This window comes from Psammomys obesus, unplaced genomic scaffold, assembly GCF_907164565.1.
Source record: "Psammomys obesus unplaced genomic scaffold, mPsaObe1.curated_primary_1811, whole genome shotgun sequence".
Lineage (NCBI taxonomy): Eukaryota > Metazoa > Chordata > Mammalia > Rodentia > Muridae > Psammomys > Psammomys obesus.
In genome coordinates, this window is record NW_026585644.1 from 13,149,298 (window position 1) to 13,163,754 (window position 14,457).

Sequence of the window (14,457 nt, forward strand, 5' to 3'; positions counted from 1 at the left end):
TCTTTCTTTCTTTCTTTCTTTCTTTCTTTCTTTCTTTCTTTCTTTCTCTCTCTCTCTCTCTCTTCCTCCCTCCCTCCCTCCTTCCCTCCCTCCTTCCTTCCTTCCTTCCTTTTCCTTTTCCTTTTTTTCTTTTTGGTTTTTTGAGACGGGGTTTCTCTGGGTAGCCTTGGCAGTCCTGGACTTGCTTTGTGGACCACGCTGGCCTCGAACTTAAAGATCCATTTGCCTCTGCTTCCCTGAGGGCTGGGATTATAGGCATTGTCCTACCATGCCTGGACAACTCACTAATTTTTTTTTTTTAAGTGCTTAAATCTTTAAAGAAAATTTTTGAAGGAATATTTAAGTAAAACAAGTTGAGAAATAATTTTACTAGAAAACCATGGGCTGCCAATGGCAATGTTTGGTCCTGCAGTTTCCACTGGCCTCTCAAAGCCTAGCAGAGAACAAAAGAATACCATTTGTCACTAAAAAATATTTACAGTTAAATTTATTTTTTAAGAAATCTCACAAATAGAGTTCTGAACAACTTTCTTAGGCATTTTCATAACCTATCAAATTAGCTGGAAATTCTGTGATTGTAGAGTGGTTATGCGTAAATTTTTAACCATTAGCTTTTTACTTACCGGTTTTCTCATGATAGTTAGAAAGCTCGGGATATAGTTTATATTCGTTTCCATTGCCTGTTTAAAAAAAAATAAAATGGGGGAGATTTAAATGCTTATTACAGTACACAAAGCGTACAAAACCATCAAATCCTGACCTTGTTAAAGGTCTACACGATTGGGCCAGGCTATAAACTGAGAGATGCCTAAATATCCTACAAAAGGCCACATACAAGGCGCAGGTAGCTGAAGTGCCTGATACTAGTCCATGGTCCATGTACATCTCTTCCGGAAGCAACCAAAGGACACCTTAGGAAGACAGGTGACAGCTCCACACAGGGATCTCTAAATGTTCTGTCTTGCTCAAACCCTAAGATAATTTCAGACATCACACATGGGCCACCGCACAGCTTCTGATAGATACCAGAAGTTCAGGATGAATTTAAACAGCCATAAGGGGTATGCCGGCAAAGTATTAAGAATACCAATTAGTGATCTGAATCTCACTCTGGACGATTAAAGAAAACCAATTGGTCTTTCGCAGAAAGCATGTACAGCTCCTACTTTCAGCTTTTAAACCATATTTTCATGCTCTTAGCTGGGCTGGCTCTGAGGAGCTCCTCCATGAGCTGGAGTCTGGAAACTACCTTCTCTTCATATGCACTGGCAGCCTCATGCCCTCGGAGGACATAAACACACTATGGAGCTCATGAATGTAAAGACACAGAAAAGGCTGTCAGCACAGGAGGGAAAGTACAGGTATCCTAGAAGAACCTACGTGAAGAAACTAAATAAAAACAATTTGGGTAGATTACCAGATATTAGACAAACATATGCCAACTAAGATTTCCTCAAGTCTGAAATGGAAATAGGAACCATGATTTTACTGTACCAGGAAAGAAATATAAAAGAAAAGACAAAAACAAAATTTTACTGAAAGACATGAAATAACATCTCCACAAATAGAAAACATAGCAAGGGCCAATTATGATACAGTGCAAATGAATATACAAACAAGATGATAGATGAAATCCAAATGTTACAGGGGAACAAAGGTATTTAACGTTGTTCCAGCTTAGGTATTGAGACAGGAAGGAAGAACTGATAAAATGATTTAAAAGTATTTGAAAAATAAGTATTCCTCAATCAGATCTAAAAACGATCACAAAAAACTCGGAGGAACTGAAAACAATATTTCAACAGAAGGTAGAAGATCTCCTTAGTCATGACTTTAAAAAAATTTCTAGCGGTACAGACACGCGTGTCTCCGCCTTTAAGTAGGCTTCAGCCCAGGCATGCAGGCATGGTTCAATATACGGAAATCCATCAATGTGATCCACCACATAAACAAACTGGAGGAGAAAAATCACATGATCATCTCCTTAGATGCTGAAAAGGCATTTGACAAAATCCAACATCCATGTTTAAAGTCTTGGAGAGATCAGGGATACAAGGCACATACCTGAACATAGTAAAGGCAATATACAGCAAGCCTATAGCCAATATCAAACTCAATGGAGAGAAACTTAAATCAATCCCACTGAAATCAGGGACAAGGCAAGGCTGCCCACTCTCTCCATGTCTCTTCAACATAGTTCTGGAAGTCCTTGCTAGAGCAATAAGACAATTAAAGGAGATCAAGGGGATACAAATTGGAAAGGAAGAAGTCAAAGTATCACTATTTGCAGATGATATCATAGTATACCTGAGTGATCTAAAAAATTCTACTAGGGAACTCCTACAGCTGATTAAAACCTTCAGCAAAGTGGTTATAATATAATATAATATAATATAATATAATATAATATAATATAATATAAAATTAACTCAAAAAAAGTCAGTAGCCCTCCTGTATACAAAAGACAAAAGGGCCGAGAAAGAAATTAGGGAAACAACATCCTTCACAATAGCCACAAGGGACATAAAGTACCTTGGTGTGAACCTAACCAAGCAAGTCAAAGACTTATATGAAAAAAATTTCCAGTGTCTAAAGAAAGAATTAGAAGAAGATATGAGAAGATGGAAAGATCTCCCATGCTCATGGCTTGGCAGGATTAACATAGTAAAAATGGCCATTTTACCAAAAGCAATCTACAGATCAATGCAGTTCCCATCAAATTACCCACACAATTCTTTACAGACCTGGAAAGAAAAATTCTCACCTTCATATGGAAGAACAAGAAACCCAGAATTGCTAAAACAATTCTCTACAGTAAAAGATCTTCAGGAGGTATCTCCATCCCTGATCTTAAGCTGTACTATAGAGCAACAGTTATAAAAACTGCATGGTACTGGCATAGAAACAGACTGGTCAATCAATGGAATCAAATAGAAGACCCTGAAATAAATCCACATACTTATGGACATCTGATTTTTGACAAAGATGCCAAAACCATTCAATGGAAAAAAGACAGCATCTTCAATAAATGGTGCTGGTCTAACTGGATGTCTACATGTAAAAATATGCAAATAGATCCATACTTATCACCCTGCACAAAACTGAAGTCCAAGTGGATCAAAGACCTCAATATAAAATCAGACACACTAAACCGCTTAGAAGAAAAAGTGGGGAAGAGCCTGGAACTCATTGGCACAGGAGATAACTTCCTGAATAGAACACCAACAGCATAGGCTCTAAGAGCAACAATCAATAAATGGGACCTCATGAAACTGAAAACCTTCTGTAAAGCAAAAGACACTGTTTTCAGAACAAAACGACTGCCTACAGATTGGGAAAGGATCTTCACCAACCCTATATCTGACAGAGGACTAATATCCAGTATATATAAAGAACTAAAGAAGTTAAACAGAAAAAAAAATCAAGTAATCCAATTAAAAAATGGAGTACAGAGCTAAACAGAGAATTCTCAATAGAGGAATATCGAATTGCAGAGAAATTCCAAGTGGTTAAACAACACTAAAAATGTTTGAGAAAGCCATAGGGAAACATATTCATTTACACACATGCACACACCAAGGACACATATTTACAGTTTAAATGAAGTTATGCCACTTGGGAGCAGGAGCGATCCCTCCAAGAGCCATTGACCTGCTAACCAATCCCAATGCTAGGCATGGGAATCTTCTCCACTTGTTGGCTGGGGGAGTCCAAGAGCCTCCTAAACATTCCAGGCTATTTTGCTCCTGTTGCTTTCTAGAACTTAAAGGTAAGGCCCTATTGCTGAAGACACCACACTCTGGACACAGGACTTGGAAGAACTGAGCTGGAACTGACCTACTAAACTCCTTCCTGAGGTTCTATGCAAACTGCCAAGGAGAAAAGTAATGGAGGTCTGCCTGTCTCTACAGTCTATGCACTAAAACAATGACCACCCTGTAAGAGATCCCCATAGTGCAACAGTGGCACTTGCAACCAGTGGTAACTAAAAGCCATCTACCTGGACTTAAGCCTTGCTCAGTAGGTGGGAATTCAGGCCTGGGACTGGAGACCCGGTCAACTACCCATATATAGTGAGGCCATGGACCTTACAGATGAGCCTATTGTTTCTACTCTTCCAAATCAGTATAATTTTTCACTGCATTCTAAATACTTATCTTCATGCCCATAGATAAATACAGCTCTTGTTACTCAGCAAAGCTTCTTTTTGCAGCAGATAGAAACCATTATAGAGACGGCCACTCCTGGACAAGTGACTGTGGAGGTTCTCAGTCCTAGCTAATAAATCTATAATACAAACCCTGCAAACAACGCACTGAAAACATCATGGGAGAAAGGATAGAAAGATTCTACACATACACAATGAAAAAGATGGGAGGGATATAAAAATTGTACATATATACAACACACATATATGCATATATACATTCACACACCTATTTCCTCTTTGATGAAAATTAAAGAGGAAGAGGTTATAAATTTGAAAAGAAAATATCTTATGAATAAGAGAAGTCTTCACAAATTATGACAGTGAAAACTCATATGAAAGCATATATTATGGCTTAGAAGATGGTGAACATTTATTTATTTTTCTCTTAAATGCTCACTATTTCTTCTATTTGATATTGAAATATAACAGTGTTACCTGCTTTCTTAATGTTAGTAATTACTTAAGTACTATTATATTTAAACTGCAACAGAAGCACTTACTCTGGGAGCCAGCATTCGGCTGGACAGGTGGCAGGTGTTGCTGTGGTCTTGATGATGGTTTTGGGGGTAATTCTTTAGCCTGGGAGGCACAGGAATAAATACACAAAAAATTAAAAATCGACTTTTTACATACAAAGATAGGACAACTTTGCCTCTAACCTGTTTATTTGGCAGGGTTCATTCTCGGCATTTATTAACTTGGTTCCCAGAAACTCACGTGTATGGTGCAGGACTGGATGTGAGACTCTGATGTGGGTTAATCTAGTACACTTTGCACGTGGGCCCTCCCCTCTGACAGGTGTGTTGTCTAGTACACGCTTGCACCTGAATCCCTCCCCCTCTGACAACTGTATGTGGTCTGGAGGGGGCTGTAAGTCCAGTGATATGGTCACAGGGAAGAGACAGCAGAGAAAAGCAGTGATAATTTAACTTTTATATTTCAATTTCACTCTGCACAAAAGGGATCCAGGAGAGATCAAAGAAAGAAAGGCACAACCAGTGTTGGTTCTCTAACATTACCAGATTTCATTCTAAGAGACAAACAATTACAGAAGACAAGCTGCTCTTAAAATCTGTACAATGTCACAACTCCAGGTCATTTTTGAAGACTTTACATAAATGAATCATAAAGGAAGTTCTCCACCCCTGGGAACTCCCTATCAGAAACAGTGTCCTAAGTCAGAACCCCTCTTGTATCCACTGAGAAAAACAGGAAATCTTGCCACAGCACCTTTCTCTGCTCCCGTGCTACTTTTCTCAAATTGATGCGTTGTCCTTCACTTTCATACTTTTCAGTAAAGGAATCAAGAATTTCATAAAGATCTCCTGCTTGAGCAGGCCGTGGAACATCTCCAAATAAAATGTCATAGGCTCGAATGTCTTGACAGTAAAATCTAGCAAATAAAAAATTAAGAACATGTCTGGAACATACATATTTGCTTTTGGAGGTAAATGTAGCACATTCAGATAAATATGTAATCATGCTTATGAAATACATCATATACCACAAGTCTTTTTCCATGTCTAAGAACATTGATATGTACATGTCTTCATACAAAAAGCATGTCACATGTACACACATTTGTATAGAAATACATAAACATATAAAGCCTCCATAAGCTTTATCTTTATGCTTTCTATAAATCCTATGCATAGCTTTATGATTTCTTTAAAATGTTTGTTTTATGAAATGAAAGTTTTGCCTTGCAAATTTGGAAGACCTGAAGTTCATAAGGGATTTTGCTGCGCTTATGGAGAAAAGTGCCTAAGACCTAGAATTAGGAGTTTCTAAAATCATTCTCAAATTCATGAAACCAGAAATGGACAGACACACCACTCGTGATTCTATATGATGAAGACTTTTGCAAACCTTAATTTTCCTCATTCAGACTAGTCCTGGCATGTGCAAGGTAGCACTTTGATGTTGTATTCTTCAGAAAATTGGGGTGAGCCTGGGAGGAGCATTCACTCTCTCAGTGGGGTATCTGTCCCTGTATCACTAAGGCACTGGCCCCCTTGGGCTTGTGATTCTGGAGTCTGTTGGTTTGATTTCTAAGAATCACTTGAGGAAAAACTATTCAGATACAAGATTAAAGAAGCTCTGAGACAGCAACAAGTATTTTAAAAATCAAATTGGATTTTGAATCAAAATTGGACTCTATTTAGTATGAGAGAAGACAAATCCAGAGTGTCATGATAAGAAATCCTTCACAGTGAGGCACTTCTGACTGACTCACAAGATTATTTGCTGTGCTCACCACAAGGAATGATAATGTCATATTGTCACCTCGCTGAACACTGCCTGGCCATCAACTCATGATTATACTTATTATAATGCCAAGCAGAAATAAAACACGTTTGCAATTGAATATTGTCATTATTGTTGTCTTATTTGGCAAGAGAAGACTACAGAGGAACAGGAGGTAGTTGAAAAGCATTAGTAAAATAAAATGTAACAGTTTTGTTTATTTTTTCCAAGTTTTATTTTCATAAGCATATACTACTTCTCAAAACTTAAAAATTATTTTATTATATTTTACGTGTTTTGCCTGGGTCTGTCTATGCACACCTCATGCCCACCTGGTGCCTTCTAAGGTAAGAAGAAAGCATCTTATCTCTTAGAGCTAGAATTATGTTGGTGGTTGTAAGCTACCATGTGGGTGCTGGGAAACAAACCTAGGTCCTCTATAAGGGCGACAAGTGCTCTTAAGTGCTGAGGCATCTCCTCAGCCCCAAGCAATACCAACTTCATCTTAAAGGTTTTAAATATAGACCCTGATGTATTTGATTGATAATATAAATGTAACTGTAAACTCCTAAACCATGACGAATTTTGAAATATTATCTTCTCACCACACACTTTTAACATAATCAAAGTAACTCTGTACGAACTTACTTCCGGTTAGTTTCTTTCCTTTCGATCAAACAGCTGCCTTCCAGGGAAATGCCAGCAAAGAGGCCCCGGGATTTGCAGTAAGTGAAGACGGCCGCGGAGCTCCTCAGGGCCACGTTTCCTTCCAGGTTCCTACAAAAGACGGCAGAACCAAAATGACTGCTCATCATGGAGCTTAGCCATAAGGCCTGTCTTCCTAGGCCACGGTTTTCTTTGGCTTAGCTGGAGTTTTCATGTGGTTTGATGAGAAGGCAGCTGTGGCAAAACATATCACATTGAACTTCTGTAGAAGGGCTGAGAGCCGGAGTGATGACACTGGAGAGAGAGATCTGCAAGCTAGCCCTCTCAGCCAGAGCACAGTGCTGAGAGTGTGGGTTCTTTTTACACGGGGCAGTTCAGATGCTTCACTGTCTAGCTTCCATAAATAGGCAGCACTTGAAAGTCTCTAGCATGATTCCAACCCAACAACAGTTTCATTAGGTGTTATAAGCACTGCTCAATAAGACTCAACCATTTCACGTTCATGATTTAGTTTAAGAAAAGCTTTTTTCAATTCTAGAACACTGATAACCTTTATCAGTTAGTAAAATTTGACTACACTGAGCTTCCTCAAGACTACAGAAAATTTTATGTCAATTCAACAGAAAGCATGGCCTGTGCTTGTGAAAAACTTCCATTTTTTTTTCTTGTGTGTTCTGGGCTCAGAGTTTACTTCCCTCACTGTTTTCTTTTTCTTCCTTACTTTTGTAAATTTCTTGTTTAAGAGACCTTTACTCATCTGGAAATTGTAGAAATCATGTTTTTTCATTTTACTTCAAATTTCTTTTTAGTGTAAAAAAAAAAAAACTATGACATTTTTCATCTTAATGATTCAGAATGCGTTTACTCACCTGCCTAACGGCCCAACTGCTACAGTAAAATTCCCTCCAAGTGTCAGGTTTCCACCCTTTGCAAAGGCTTCTACTGCTCTGTCATAATTCAGAATTATCACCAAATCCGATACCTGAAATAAAGAAACCCACTCATTTATAAATAGCCATACTGCCTGATGTAGTGGTAAACACCTTTAATCCTAACACTTGGGAGGCACAGGCAGGTGTATCTCTGTGTGTTCAAGGCCATCTCGGTCTACACATCAAATGCCAGGCTACTAGGTAGTCTACTGTCTCAACAAACAATACCCCAACACAAGAAGAAAAAAAAAAAAAAGCCATCCCTAAATATTGCATAAAATACACGCTGACTTAAACTCAGCTATACCATACATAATGTAAACTTTCAACATAGACAGGAAACCCGATATGAAGGGGATGCCAGTCCTCTGGGTAGATAAAGCCAGAAACTGCTTTCGTAAGGGTGATTATGGCCAATACCTGTGAGCCATCCAGCCTTCAGTAATCTCCTTTATCCCTCCCAACAACAGTTAGTGAGGCTGATAATGTGCCAATGAGCCTGTACATCATCACACTGATAACCAGAAGAGATCAAAAAAGGTGAAGACCAAACATCTTCTGATCCCAAAATAAACTTCTACAAAATCTAGTCTCATGGAATGCAGAGCTGGGACATAACATGAGGCTTCATGTCTGAGGTAACTTCTACCCTGTACATAGCTTGCATAAACTTAACAACACTGGATATTTCAGTGGTGTTTGTTGGCTTCCATTAGTAATGTCTAAGGCAGTGATTTATTTTTTTCTCTAAACAAGAATAAAAATTATAAGACTCAGGTGAATGCTTAGGTCAATACAACATAAGAATTTTTCTTTCAAATTCATAATGGCCACAGGAAGTGAAAAAGAGCATCACTCTCATGTGTGACACAGGGGAGACTGCAGTGCTGACGCCACATTCCCTCCCCCTTCAGTGTGATACGTTAGGTGGCATACTGATCTTGGGACCCTGAGTCTTAACACAGAACCTACCTCACCCAACTGTCATGAGGATCAGATACACACATCCTCTGTATCTGTAATGTTGAAGGCATAAGGGCAGGTGCTAAGAAACTGGGCTAAAATGGAAAATATTTGGGTGTGAACTCCACTAATTCTCAGTTGTGTAATCACGGGGGAAATGTTTCGATAGATGCTCAAAGCCTATCTCCTTCTTTGTGATGGTAGCATGTTCATTTAGTGAGGAAAAGAAATCACTTTTGAACCCTATATGGCCACATAACAGGCCAAGCAAATCCTAAAAGATGCCCTAACTCAAACAGTTCTTTAAACTTTTCTAAATGTTTTCTAGTCAATGTTTCATTTAATGTACAGAAAAACCTTGTCATAAAAAACATCCTTGATATAAGCAGTCCTTGATATCTTCATTTATTAATAAATGCCGAAGTCTTCTGAACTCTTCAATTCTTGCCAACTGTTCAGTGCAAAGTCATCACCACCAACCCCCAGCCCAATGGCAGTAAGAATGCCACTGTCCTAAACAGAAGGACTTTGGCCAAGTAAACAGAATGACTAAAGCCTAAAGGCAGAGTTCCTGTTTACCAGAAAAGCAGATCTCCTAAGGCCCATTTCTATTTGCCAAGAATCACCCTTAACCCTCCAGGAACTTCCCTTAACATTCCCCCAAAGGTCAACTTCCTTGGGCAAGAGCACCAGTCAATCCAGACAGCTTAGATCCCTCCTGTGCTGACTGCCATATGAAATCTGCTTTCTGCCATTTTCCCCATTACCCTCCACTCTCAGACATACAGCCTGGGTAGTTTGATCCCCAAAATCTCTGACCATAGACTGGCCTAGTTCAGTAGTTTCTCTCTATAATCACTTTAACTAACTACTCTTCTTCTTTTGATACTTTCAGAGCCACCTTTATTTTCTTTTTCCTCTTCACATACAGGACTTCTCAGACATTTTTTGCAGCCATAGTCACTTGATGTTGGCAGCTCATTGGTCCCTATCTGGCCATCGTACACTGGTTCAAAGGGCAGCTGAGGCAGCAGGCAGTTTCTTTAGGACACTGAACACTGTGATCTGGAAGCACGTTACAATGTCACCCCAGTATGTGTACCACACCACCTCTTTCTCCAAGGAGGCCTCATAATCCTAGAATGGCAGGTCCAGCTGATTGAAAATGGAGACATCACCACATTTATTCTGTGGACATGCTCTACTCCTGTGTGTGCTATGATTTTGAACATAACTCATCCCCAAAACTTGTCACGTTCATCCTTGTTTTTTAGGTTGTATGAGCCAACAATTTTGCACTCAATGGTTACTTCTTCACTGGTAGCACTAGATTCAAAGGCTGTCGACACCCAACATGCCATTTTCCCCATAATATGGAAAATACTTTTAAGTTTATAAAGTCCATGATCAGGATAAGTTGATATATTTGCTATGTTGTCATCATTTGTCACACATGCTATCTGTGGAACTCCTTCTGGGATTCATTTGATTATTCTGTTCATTTTCCCAAGAAGACAAGGTCATCCTTTGGAAATAGCAAAAGTCAGCATCATTCACACCACTGCACTCTTGAGGCAAGGAAACTGGAAACTGACAAGCATAATAATCTAGACCCTGCTGCCCAAAAAGTGCTCTGTCAGGACGGCCTGTGAGATTCTTTTGTTCATCTACAGAATGTGGCTTTAGGAACTTCTTCAGGTCTTTAGTGAACTTTTCATGAACACATGGCTTAGACATACTGTATGCATATTCCAAGGCAGTCAGTGGTTTTGGAAAAACCCGTAAGTCCTGGACTAGGAATCTAGTCTCAGTATTTCAGAACCTCATAATTCAGAGTCTGGAGCATGATCCACATTGTTAATGAGAAGAACACAGCTAAGAGCCCATAAAAAGGGAGACATAAGAGCAAGATCAGAGTGCTAATATTCTTCACCGGGGCCAGTTCCTCCATCCATGCCAGCCACATGCTTCTTCCTTCCTCCTCTTCATCTACCCCCAACTATTCTTCTTATTTGACATCTAGACAACTTTGGAGGATTACAGTCAAATAACAGGATGATTTAGCATTTCTTTATTGTTGTTTGCTTACTATAGTGTCTCATTCTGCAGCCAATGCTGGTCCTGAATTTACAATCTTCCTGTCTTGTTTTCCTGAAATAATAGGATTACAGGCCTGCTCCACTGTATCTGACAGCATTCCTTGTGTAAAATTAAGCACTTCCTGCAGTGATTATACAACCATGTCTCACAGGTACCTGGAGAAAACAAACCCCCCTTGCATTGTTTAGGACTCTCTCACACAAAAGATGTATATTTCTCTCCAGAAATGCTGCACTAGTTGTTGCATACTGTTTAGTGTTAAGTGCTATGGCTCTGAGGGGAAAGGTTTCCCCAATGGAAGTGTTGCAACTCTAAGAGAAAAAAATATCCTGGCAGTCTGGAGCCAAGGAATACAACAAAGTCACACTGCGCTACCAACCTCACACAAGAGATTTATTGGAAAAGACACAGACGGTGGCTGCCTCTGCTCAGGCGAGAAGCAGTGGGGAACTGAACAGAAGACAGGGTTTCTTGGGGGAGGAGTTTTCCAGGGTGAGATTTCCAGGGTGGGGTTGGTAGTATTTCAAGTCCTGAGCCTGGGGCAAGCCCAAGGGTTGGCGGGATATTAGGCTGTCAGATTTTGAACTCAGGGATTCATGGATTTTCAAGATCAGAAACTGGTGGGTTTTGATGGGTTTTCAAACCCGGAAGTAAGCTCAGACTTCTTACCCTGCACTTTGAACAACTCAGGACAGTCAAGTAAGGTAAAGAAACTGTGAGAGGCCACTTAGAAAAAGCCAGTCTTCTAATTTTCTATCTGTTCTGCATTTGGTTTCTCTGAAGTAAGAGTAAGAAGATCCTGTGTTCTTTTTGTGATGTCACTAGTGAAACAGGCAATAGCAAGGGCACATATTTCTAGAGCTGAAAATGAGAAGCAGAGAAGTCTTCCTGATGGAGGCTGGGCAATGGAGCAACAGTGAGACAGCAAAAGACAGCACTGGAGAATCTGATAAAAATTTGAATGTTTTTGTATTACAATTTAATTTAAAATGTACAAGTTTTTCAATTAAATAAATCCTTAAACATGAGCCCTAAAAACGACAGCCCCCAAAGTAGAATCTGAGGAAACGTTCTCAGGAGTCTATTCTCTGAGCTACTGTCTGGAAGCCACTTGGGATCTATGTCACTTCTATGGGTTGCTAAGGAGGTTTTGCAAAATCTCAGGATAGGCTCAGAGTAACATTTGACTGGTGGCAGCTAGCCTTCAATCCTGCCTCTGCGCACTGATAGGAGGCCTGGGTACTCTCCTTTTGCCTCCTGTATAACATTGAAATATTCCTTCCTACAGGAAGCTTCTTAAGCAGCAAGGTAAAGGCTCCTCCCTGGCAGAGTAAGCATAAAAGCTGAAAGTCCTCCTCAGATGGAAGGAAGCTGAGCTGCAAAGAGGACTCTTGGTGGCGAAAAGTTGATGCCAGGACTAACATTACTTTTTAAGTTTCAATTACTGTGCCTAAGAGGTCTATAAAACAAAAATACCTCTAGTCTGTACACTCCACTTGCCCTAAAACAGGTAACTTTCTGGAAGATAACAAGCCTTGTGTTTGTACATCAGTAAACTAGGTTGGTTGTCCTACTTGATCACATGCAGGTGGCAGGTACATGGAGAGTATGTCAGGTGGTGTGCTTGTCCTTGGCTGGACAAAGGCTGAAAGTACTTATTACCACTTCATCTCCCAACATGTTCAGAACAATGACACTTGACCTAGGGCTCAAGCAGGCTCACATAGGGTTGGAACAATGGGAGGGCACAGGGACTATAGAAAGGTTAGGAGGTTGTAAAAAGAGGACTGGGAGTTGTGGAAAGAAGAGATGGAGATTGTGGAAATAAGGGGTAGGGGTTAAAGGAAGAAGTGTGGGGACATCAGAACTGGAAGTCTGGGTAGCTCATCTGTGAAAAGAAAACTACCCGGAGAAGGTGCCAGAGGCATAACTGCTGGGAGTTCCACTTCCAAAGTTCCGAAGTGAAGGCTACAGTAAACAATAAGATGAAACCTTGAAGAGAACTGAAATGTTTTGTGTTTATGTTGTCTTGTAAATAAACAACAGTTAATATAGAAGGCCAAAGGCAGACGAGTTCACAAAAGGGAAAAAAGGAGAAGAGAGGAGAGGAGGGAGAGGGAAATGACCCCACAGATGTAAGCAGCAAAATAAGAGCACTAAAAAGCCTCAGTTATATCACGCTGTATTTGGGGTACCCTTAGGGTTGTGGCAATGGCGTAGACAGTCCACTTACCTCTATTCCTATTTCAAATCCTCCACCAAGCCCAGCTATCCCAATGGCTGAAGGTGCAGACCATTCTGATAAAAAAACAAAACAAAACAAAAACATTGTAACATATAAAATGTCTGTCATATGAGGAAAATAATACTTATTTTTCAAAAAACTCATGAATCCTCTACTTCAAGATCTTTTCAAAGTTAAAGTTTTTTTTTAAAGATATCGAGTATTCACCAAGAGTATTATACTTACAAACTCATGTAGCCCATGCTTTCCCTAGTAGCTCAACGTAAAACTAGACTATGACCTTATTATCCACTTAACATATACAATAATGATTTTAACTATTAATATTTTTAAAACTTAACTGCCTACGTTTGGGTCACAAGCCCATCATAGACATATGAGCTCAAGATTCAAGGGTTTGTTACAATCACTACCAGGGAAAAGCATATCATAGACATATGAGCTCAAAATTCAAGGGTTTGTTACAATCACTACCAGGGAAGGGTAACATAATCCTAATTTGCTGTCATCATAAGTTGTTTTGCCTCCTCTAGTGCAAAAAGAAGTTTCCTTTATATTTGTAAACTAAGCACAATAATTATATCTGGAGTTTAAAAGTTGATGTGTACTTTTCTGTATAGAAACAAATATAAAATTGCTATTTTTAGGTTGGTATTGAGAGTGCTTATCTCTAAATGACCTATGGTGACCTCCCTTTTCTGGAGAATATATCCTAGACAAGTATGACTGATACATATAAAATTAACCTGCCAGTCTTGGAAGAGTTTTGATAGCTACAGGAAGCAGTGCCTGACAAGCCCAAAGCTGCTTTCCACTTCTGTGCTAGGAACCATCTACCTTACAGACCTGTTCTCTGGGATCAGAAACTTGCCTTGCCTTATTTGGGCAGCCTTTCTGTTAGTTTCAGCGAGTGTATAGCTGCTTTTTCTGGAAGATGAGGGAAAGAAACTTAGCATTTGAGAACAATAGAAAAATGCAGTGGTTGAGAGCAGGGATGGGGAGGCTGGTAGAGACAGACCCTCACCTTTAAGCCTGTGGAAAGCACACTGCTCTGCAGAGCCTTCCTGTGGAAACCAGCCCTCCTCCAACAGCGA

The 14,457-nt window shown here is 39.7% G+C and overlaps 1 protein-coding gene and 1 pseudogene across 1 annotated transcript in view; both read right to left on the bottom strand.

Moving 5' to 3' along the window:
* Sh3yl1 (SH3 and SYLF domain containing 1) overlaps positions 1 to 14,457 on the bottom strand; it is a 31,428-nt gene that overhangs the window by 1,022 nt on the left and 15,949 nt on the right. The window contains exons 4-9 of the mRNA XM_055624750.1: positions 13,352 to 13,416; positions 7,993 to 8,105; positions 7,106 to 7,234; positions 5,441 to 5,603; positions 4,711 to 4,789; positions 624 to 680 (exon numbers count right to left, since the gene is read on the bottom strand). Of these exons, the coding sequence (XP_055480725.1) occupies positions 624 to 680; positions 4,711 to 4,789; positions 5,441 to 5,603; positions 7,106 to 7,234; positions 7,993 to 8,105; positions 13,352 to 13,416 (606 nt within the window). The remainder of the gene's footprint in view (positions 1 to 623; positions 681 to 4,710; positions 4,790 to 5,440; positions 5,604 to 7,105; positions 7,235 to 7,992; positions 8,106 to 13,351; positions 13,417 to 14,457) is intronic.
* Positions 10,095 to 10,888, bottom strand: LOC129687062 (sodium/potassium-transporting ATPase subunit beta-3-like; annotated as a pseudogene).